The 9,478-nt window shown below is 44.1% G+C and overlaps 1 protein-coding gene across 1 annotated transcript; it reads right to left on the bottom strand.

The window, feature by feature from the left end:
* Positions 1–3,145: 3,145 nt before the first annotated feature.
* LOC110214517 (testisin-like) lies at positions 3,146–8,364 on the bottom strand. Its single transcript, XM_078151919.1, is given in 5 exon segments — positions 3,146–4,182; positions 4,366–4,532; positions 6,335–6,618; positions 7,468–7,659; positions 8,232–8,364. Coding segments are annotated over 5 exon segments (915 nt in total). The 5' UTR covers positions 8,288–8,364; the 3' UTR covers positions 3,146–3,966.
* Positions 8,365–9,478: the final 1,114 nt, after the last annotated feature.

The following is a 9,478-nucleotide window of genomic DNA, read 5'->3' as shown; positions in this document are numbered from 1 at the left end:
CACTGGAAAGACCTCAGAGGTCACTGAGTTCACTTCCTTTAATTCACTGAGGAGGAACTGAGGCTCAGATTGGCTAAGTGATTTCCCCAAATTAGTTAATATTTAATACACTGTTTTTTATAGATAGTAAACAGCAGAGAAGAGATTTGAACCTAGATCCACAGACCTCAAATCTAGTGTGTTGGAAGCCCAGAGATAAAGATTTGAGTTCCTTACAGTTTCATATTATAGGTGAATTCTTCCTAAATTGGGATGATTTCCCTTAAAGGGAAGGAAATGCCTTCCTTAGCATTTGGTTGAACAGGAGGACTATGGTCTGAAGCATTGACTTAGCCTTCTTGCCCTGGGATCTTAAGGCCCCAGGCTAGGTGGAAGTGGGATCCTGGAGGTTTGGTGGAATTTCCAGTTCCCTACTAGATGTCTTTCTGATGGAAATCTCTGTTCATCCTTGCCTCCTCACCCCCAATAACTCTGCCTGCCTAATCTATTGTCAAATTGTGGGATTTGTACTTCCACAAAGTCTTTTCTTGATGTCTTCTTCTCTCTACTCACATAGCCACCACCCTAGTTCAAGACTTCACTGCTTTTACCTGGACTTTCAAAAGCCTTCTATCTGGTCTCCCTACCTTAGAGCTTTCTCCACTCCAATCCAATCTCCACTTAGCAGCTAACGTGATTTTTATAAAGTATAGTTATGACAATGTTGCTCCTCAGCTCAATGAATTCCATTGGCTTCCTATACCTCTAAGATAAAAATTTGTATTTAGATTTTTAAAGAAAATTCAATTTTATTTCATTTTCAGTACCAAATTCTCTCCCTCGCTTAACTTTTCCCTCACCCATTTTGAAGGCAAGAAATACAATATCCATTATACATATGTAGTCATGTTCCCAGGGGGGAAAAACAAGAAAAAGAAAGAAAAAAGTTTCAATCTGTACTTTGAATCTATCAGTTCTTTATCTGAAGATGGATAGCATTTTTATCAGGAGCCATTTGGAATTGTGGTGGATCATTGTAGAAATCAGTTATTGTCTTTCATAGTTGATAATCTTTACAATATTGTTTGTTAGTGTAAATTGTTCTTCTGCTTCTGCTCACTTCAATTTGTCAGTTTATGTTTTCCCAGATTTCTGTTAAATTGTGCCCTTCGTTTCTTGTAGCACAATTGTATTCCCTCCTATAATATAATTTCTCTAGTCATTCCCCAAGTGATGTGCATCTTTTCAGTTTCCAGTTCTTTGCTACCACAAAAAGCTGCTATAAATATTTTGTATGTGAATCCTTTTCTTTCGGTCTTTTTGGGGGTATAGGTAGTGATGTTGCTGGGTCAAAGGGGATGCCTAGTTTTTAAATAGCATTTTGGGCACCAGGATGAAGTTATCTGCATGGTCTTTAAAGCTGTGGGGAGCCTGGCCCCTTCCCACATTTCCAGTCTTCATTACAGTGACCCTCTATGAATGCTAACGATTTGGCCACACTGGCTCTTGCTCATTGAGTATGGAAGATATTCCATCAGCTGTCTTTGCTTTTCTTCTAGATATTCCCCATGCCTGAGGTGCTCTACTCTCTCTCTCCTCTGCCTCGGTTTTCCTTTCTTCTTTCAAGACTAAGCCTAAATTTCATCTCCTGCAGGAGACCTTTCTCAATCTCCCTAGTTGATAGTGATTTCCTGCCTCAGATGACCTTCCATACACCCTGTGTGTTTTGTGGATTTAGATAGTAAGCATTTACGGAGCACTTTAATGACTGCAAAGCTCTTTACATGCATCATCTCCTTTTTATCTTCATAACAATCCTTTGAGATCGGTATTATTATTATCACCATTTTAAAGATGAGGAAAGGGAGGCTGAGAGAGTCATGTGGCTTGCCCAGGATTACACACCTGGTAAGTATCTGAGGGGAGATTCAACCCTAATTCTACTTGACTCCAGGACCAGTGCTCTGTCTATTACAGCAGGTTGCCTCATCACCCTTGCTTACAGAGCACCAATGAGGGGAAATCTACCACCCCTCACCTGAGTGGACAACTGCCCATTTCAAGTCTGAATAAGTCTTATGTAAAGTCCTCCCCCCAACAATTTGCTTGTCTGCAACTTTTACCCTTTGATACATACACTTTGGGAAATGGCAAACTGCCTGGGTTGGATGGCTATCTGTGTGATGTCAGGTCAATCACAATACCTTTGGGCCTCAGTTTCCTCATTTATAAAACAAGGAGAGGGGCAGCTAGGTGGTGCGGTGGATAGAGCACCGGCCCTGAAGTCAGGAGGACCTGAGTTCAAATCTGTCCTCAGACCAAACACTAGACACTTAACTAGCTGCGTGACTCTGGGCAAGTCATTTACCCCCAATTGCCTAAAAGAAAAAACAAAAATGAAATGAGAAGGTTAGATTAGATAGTATCTAAGATCCCTCTGCCTTTAAATCTATAATCCTATGATCCTCTTACTTGGTCCCATTATTTGAATCAAATTATTCCATTTCATGGATAAACCACAAGTTATTTTTGGATACTAAAGTCACTGCCAGATTTTTGAATTTACATTTAATTAGCCAAAATTAATTTGGCTGATTTTTCAACAGGTAAGTCTTCCTTGTGGTTTATTTTTGGTAAAGTGGAACTGAGTTGAAGAGTATGATTATCTGTGTTACTTTTACCATATGGTATTAGTTTTTCTCCAAAAATGTTCTATAAGTAAGCAAATACATGAATGATGAATGAGTGTAGATATTTCTCCATAACCCCATCAGCATTTAATTTCATTGCTTTTAATTATTTTTGCAAAAAAGATTCTATGATTTAGGAAATATATGAGTAATGAATGAGTGTATCTATTTCTCCACAACCCCACCAGCATTATTTTTGCCAATTTCATTGAAGTAATGTGGTCCCTCAAAGTTGTTTTAATTTGCATCTCTTTATTAGTGATAATAATTTTTCCAAGAGATTGTTAACAATTTGTGTTACTTCTTTTGAAAATTTTCTATTTATATACTTTAACCACTTAAGAATCACAGAAATAGAACTGAAAGGAATCTCAGAGGCTTTTTGGTTCAGTCCTTTCATTTTAAATTGGTAAAAACCAATTTTACAGATAAGGAAACTGAGCCCCATGAAGGTGAAATTAGTTGCCTAGTGATACTGGTAGTATCAGAGGCAGGATTTGTACCTGGTTTCTTGAAGGCTATGATTGGTGTCTCCAGAGCTAGTGTCTTTCCAGTGCAATCATGCAGTCTCCACTTATCACTTATTGAGTCCTTTTTTTTAAAATGTAGTCGCCTTTCTCCTTATTTCTGACTCCACATTCTGTTCTCTACTCAAGTTACTACCACTACAGAAGGCTCTTGGGCATACAAACCTAATCTCATGGGGAGTTTAGACTCAGAATCTGCAATATCCTACTGTGCTTGAGCTGGTTCCTAGCTCCAAAAGGCAAGTAGAAGCCAAGAGTGAATGCCAGGAAAGGATGGGGAGTGGAGACACACTGTGAGTCAGAAGTCCCCATGACGGAGAGAACAGCAACTTCATTGAGGCCTGAGCTGGAGATCTGCAGGAATAGTCTAGTTTTCACTTTTATATTCCATATATAATTGCCTTTCTCCTTGGCCGTGATTGGTGAGATGGACCCAGGAATGGGACAAAAAGGAAGTCACAGTAAGGATTGGTATTATCATGAAATTTTTTTTAAATTAAAACAGTCAACCAAAAGCAATTAGATAGAAAGACAAATATGTGAGTACAGAGAGAACATCACAGTCTCCCTAGCCCCACCACCACTTCTTCTTGCTAGTCAGTACTTTGTCCCTTGAATGAAATCCCTCTTAGTCCAGGACCTATGGGGCTTTAAACATCCTTTCAATGGAGCATGCAAGAGACCTGAATCAATCTTTACCAAAGTGCCTGGCCCTGGAAGAGCCCTGTCCTCCCCATCTCAGACAATTTGGGAAACAGGCTTAGGGAGGCCTAAGACAGTTGTAGAGTGAGGAGGAAGAGAAGCTTAGAGGGCATTAAACTAAAAGTGCTTGAATTAATTATGCTTAAGATCCAGTCAGTGTGCACACTGACATTGGTGAAGACACTAGGCCTGTAGGGTCGACCACAGCCATCTCCCCAGCTGACAATACCTGCTTGATGCCAAATACCTTTGACCTTACATGTCAAGGGGCCTCCAGAGTCACCCTGGGGGAAGATAGAGAAAGTGAGTCACTTTAAAAGTGTAGTTATGGCAAAAGAGATTTCCTAGAGTGGAGCAAAGAGGTGAAGGGAGGCAGAATAGGAGGGTCAGTAGTTGGCCATTCCTGCATCCAACTGAGGGATCCTAACAGAAACGTAAAGTGAAGGGGAACCAATGGCCCGTCTCACCTGACAGGCAGCCTTCTTGCCCTGTACAAAGCCAGCACATGTCATGTCATCATATATCCTGGATACAAAAGGAGGAAGTTTTGTTCCTATGTGATAGTATAGGTCACAGGTCTTCTGATCAATGAGAGGCACTTCTACTGCTTGTAGGTATCAAGGTTTTCTTAGGCCTGCAGATTGGGAACAGGAAAGTTCATAGTTAGGGTCTGTGATGAAGGAGGGCAATATCAAGGCAGGTGACTCTCTGATGAGGTGTCCAGGATCTGGATGATAAGACCTCCATTGATGTTAACAAGTTTTGTTTTTTTTGGCTAGGCAGTGGGGTTAAGTGACTTGCCCAGCATCGTGCAGCTAAGTAAGTGTCTGAAGTCGGATTTCAACTCAGGTTGTCTGGACTCTCGGGCTGGTGTACTATCCACTCGGCCACCTAGGTGCCCCTTAACAAAAAATGTTAAAGGACCAAATAATTCAAAACACTAAATAAATCAATATTCTGAGATTGTTCTAGAATGTGTATTTCAATCTTCCCTTTTATCATGTGTGTTTTTCAGAAAGCCTGAGAATTCAGTCTGAAAATACTTTGAACTAAAAAGTGAAGCTACTCATTGAGGATCTAGGATAAAGGCCAAACTCTTAGTGTACCATTTAAGGCTCATCCCAACATGGTCCCACATCACCTTTCCATCCATATTTCAGGCTACTGCTATTCCCCAACATGAAGTCACTATTGCAGGTAGACTTGTTTCCTTACCCCTCCCATGATAAGCACATTCCCTCTCCTCAATCTTGGGTTTTTTTTTTGTCTGAAATTCTATCTCTCTTCAGGCTAGACCAAGTCTCATCTCTTCCAAGAGATTTCCTTGGCTTCTCCGGCCCACAGTAACTTCTTCCTATAGTCCTTTCTGCTGTATCCCTTCCTTGGTATTCATCATATGCTGCCTGGCATTGCTATTTAAATTTTCAAATGATTATGTTTCACCTCCCTAATGAGATTTTGAGATTATTATTATTATTATTATTATTATTTTTGGCTAGGCAATGAGGTTAAGTGACTTGCCCAGGGTCACACAGCTAGTAAATGTTATGTGTCTGAGGCTGGACTTGAACTCAGGTCCTCCTGAATCCAGGGCCAGTGCTCTATCCATTGCGCCACCTAGCTGCCCCAGATTTTGAGATTATTGAGGAAGAATTTGTCTTATAAGTCTTTCTGTCTCTCAGAAACTTTTGAACACTTGAGCAAACATTAATTGAATGGCAAAAGAATGTAGTCTATTGTGAGTTAGAAGGCATTACAGAGAGTCTCCATTCCCCTTCCTGACCTATGTATAGTCCAGTTTAGTCAGGCTTCATCCTCAGTGCTGGGGAAGTATGGCATCTTCTCTTAAAACTGTTTTGCAACAGCAACTAGGGCATAGCTTCCTCTTCTCTCCTCCTTTTTTGACTGTTTCATACCTTCCTTATGCTGAACCTGGCAATTATGTGTTTTGGTTATACTGATCTGTCCTCCAGTTCCTGTTGGACTCCGGTGGTAGGGAGGCCACATCATGGAGTGACAAGGGCACTGGACTAAGGAAGGAATCAGAAGCCCTCTGTTGTAGTCCTGACTCTTGCCTTTACAAGCTTTGGGACTCTGGAGCCTTGATTTGCTCATCTGTAAAATAGGGATGGTCATACCTGTCTCTTTTACTTATTGCAGGTTCAGATGAACTGAAGGCTATGTGGATACTTTGTAAACTTTGTAAAATGCTGTACAAATGTAATGCCACATCATTATTAGGGACAAAAAGAAGTGGAATAAATTGAGCAGGTGGACAAAGGGTGGGAGGAAACAAACAAGTAATTTACAATTGAGGTCTCCAGTTTTGCTACAGTGTTGTTGATCCGCCTGGGGAGGCAGATGCAGGCAACCTTGGTGGCTAGGGGCTGGCAGCTAGTTTTATCAAATGCCCATTGTCCTCTTACCCATCCTTACATTCATGTTCTTTTATTCTTCCCCAACCTGTCACCCAGCACGTGGTCACATTTTCAAACTCTGTCGTGGAAATTGGGAGACAAATAGGGAGGATGCTCCTCTTGAAGCGGATTGGTGACTGCAGCTTGGCCAGAGCGATGTCCTTGGGAGGCCACCCAAAGTAGAAGGGATGCAAGATGATTTTGGTCACCCGTCGGGAATGCAAATAGCTAAAGCTTAATTTGTGTGGCCTGGTTGTACGGGAGCCCAGTTGAACTTTCGAAGCCCTGGGATCTTGAGCGTGGCTGAGGAGAAGGAGGGGAGCAGATGTTGGAATTGTCTCGGAGGCAGCTGAGTTTTGGGGTTGTAGGGGTGAATATTTTTGTTATCTTAGAATTGCTTCTAGTCCTTGAGGGTGTGGACACAGGCTAACTAATAGTCAGAGACAGTATAATCCTGTGCCTCCTGAGATTTTTCTTAGTGTGGGTGAAAATATGTGACCTTATATTTAGGAATGACCTGTTGTCATTTGAGGTACTTGGCAGACTCCTACACCGAATTTTTCCCCTGCTTGCTTGCCAAGATGGCTAAAAATTCCACCATTAAAGATTCATTTCTTTGTATCTAAAAGGGTTTTTTTTTTTGGCTCTTCAGTGGTTCAGAGTAGAAATGCAAATCTGTGTATGTTGAGGGAATGACTTAACTTTCCTAGGGATTGGGGGACAGCCATCGGAGAGTAAGCTTCTTCAGGAATTTGAGTCAGTTCTGTAATGGACTGGGTCCAGAAAGGGGACAGGGGGATAGAGAGGAAATTAGAGGGACTTAGGTTCCAAAGACAATTCCTTCCCCATTTGTGAAGGTAGCCTTGTTTCTGTGAAAGTTTCTCCAGGGTCTTTTTTTACTCATTTGGTAAGTCAGGCATCCAAAATCCCTCAGGTCCCTTCTAAGGACTGAGAAAAGACTGGGGAACAGAGGATTTGGGCTGGGGGTAGAGGTTAGGTCCAGAGTGGGGAAGGTAAACTAGGGATGGGGCCCTAATGTTGACTCTGCCTCCCCATCCAATTATACCTTAAGAAACAGAGGTCTAAGTATTTCCCTATTTTCACTTTGGGTCCTTTCACACCCTGCATACCCTGCTTAGAATAGGCACTCACTGTTGGAGGCAATGAGCAGCCGTCATCACCCAGCTGGAGTGGATGAGGGTGGCCCCGCACCAGTGGTGGGTCTTATACTTCAGGCTTGCCTGCCATGGCCACTGTATTAGGGTAGTTTCCTGGCCCCCGAGGATTCGTCCTTGAGTCAGAGTTTGTCCACAGGCTTGGATAAAAGGAAAAGAGATCATGCAAAGGGACTCAGGAATCCTGTCTATGATTGTTCAAAGTTCCTGACTCAGCCCCTCCGTCTCCATTTTGAGCACCAAGCTGCCCTGGCCCTTGCTGCTTCCTTTCCTCCTCCATCTTTTCCTCCATCTGTGAGAACCTGGGCTTCTGGTCCCTAGTCTGGATTTCTTACCTTTATTCAGGCCAGACCATTGAATACCTGCAGGGAAAGGGTAGGGAGGACTGAACTCTTGGGAAGCACAGCGCTCTGCATTTTAGTACTCCTGTGGATTGCCTCCTCCCTGGCCTGGACCCCATCCCTGCCCTCATCCACCCCCTCCCCTACACACGTAACATGCACCTAGCCCTGGCCTGGACCCCATCTCTGCCCTCATCCACCCCCCTCCCCCACACATGTAACGTGCTCCTACCCCTGGCCTGGACCCCGTCTCTGCACTTACTCCTCCCCTTCGACCTATCCCTGCTGAACCACCCCCCTTCACCTCACCTGTAACACTCATGCACTCATGGCCATAGTCCATCCCTCTCCTGTGTATGTACCCCCCATCCCTGCTCCACCTCCCTGCTCCGTCTCACTCTGTCCCCGGACCCTCAGAAGGACGGGCAGCAGGAGGAGTAGGCTGACCCAGCCCATTCTCTTCTAGCTTTGGGACCTCTGCTCAAGCTGGGAAGCTGTTGGAGATCTGGGCTTCTTTGCTTCCTCTCGTCATCTCCCCATGGCAGGCCCAGGGGGCAGAGTGGAGGAGGCTAGCGCCTCCTTGGTGTGGGGGATAGGAATTGTGGGAGGAGGGTGGGGGGGGAGCAGTGCCCTCACCCAAGCCCCAGTCCCTTCCCCTTCATCCTTCCTGTCCTCCCCTCACTGCGTCTGGCAATGGCCTTTATCTGTCCGGTGTGGTGGCCAGGGCTAGAGGAGCCCACTGAAGCAGGGTCGTCATGAGTCAGAGACAGCAGTCTGGGACAAATTCAGAAAGAGCACACCTCAGCAGAAGCCCCTTAGAAAGGAGAAAGAGAGAAAGACAGACAGAGTTAGAGACAGAGAGACAGAGACAGACAGAGAGAGACAGAGATAGACAGAGAGACACACACAGAGAAAGAGAGAGAGAAAGAGAGATAGAGACAGAGAGAAAGACACACACACAGGGAAACAGAGAGATAGAGACGGAGAGACAGAGACAGAGAGCAAGACAGAGGGAGATAAAGAGACAGAGAGAAATAAAGAGAGAGAAAGAGAGAGAGAAAAACAGAGAGAGAGGGGGGTATACAAATATAGAGAGAAACAAACAAACAGAGAAGCCAGAGATAAAGTGGGAAAAGAGTCAGATGGGGCACTAGTGGGTCCCTCTCCTTGCTATAATCAAGATTTGGTCTCTGATTAATTCCCTGTGGGGGATATTAGGATGGCAGAGCAGGAGTAGGGGATTGTGGCCTGGGTCAGGCCCTTGCCAGCCTCAACCTTCACACTCCACACCTCTCCTACCCCTTCTTCCCTCCCTCTAAAACAGGCCCTTCCAGGCCTAGTTCAGAAAAGACTCTCCTGCTTCTCTCAGTCTACTGCTCTGTTCAGGATGGGAGGATAAGACCCTTCCTTTTACTATTCATTTTGACCTTGTAAACATGGGGCAAGTGACATGAAATTTGAGCACAAGCCTTGAGGAAAGCTAGGGATTCTAGCACATGGAGCTAAGGAGTGAGTGAATTTCAGGCATGGGACAAGGCCAGCGTGAGGGCAGAAGGGGCAAGAGAGGGGGGCAGCTATGTGGCGCAGTGGATAGAGCACTGGCCTTGAAGTCAGGAGGACCTGAGTTCAAATTTGGCTTCAGACCAA

This window comes from Phascolarctos cinereus, unplaced genomic scaffold, assembly GCF_003287225.1.
Source record: "Phascolarctos cinereus isolate Bilbo 61053 unplaced genomic scaffold, phaCin_HiC Scaffold_4;HRSCAF=312, whole genome shotgun sequence".
Taxonomy (NCBI): domain Eukaryota; kingdom Metazoa; phylum Chordata; class Mammalia; order Diprotodontia; family Phascolarctidae; genus Phascolarctos; species Phascolarctos cinereus.
The sequence above is the reverse complement of the archived record's forward strand: the minus strand, read 5'-3'. Positions and strand labels throughout refer to the sequence as shown.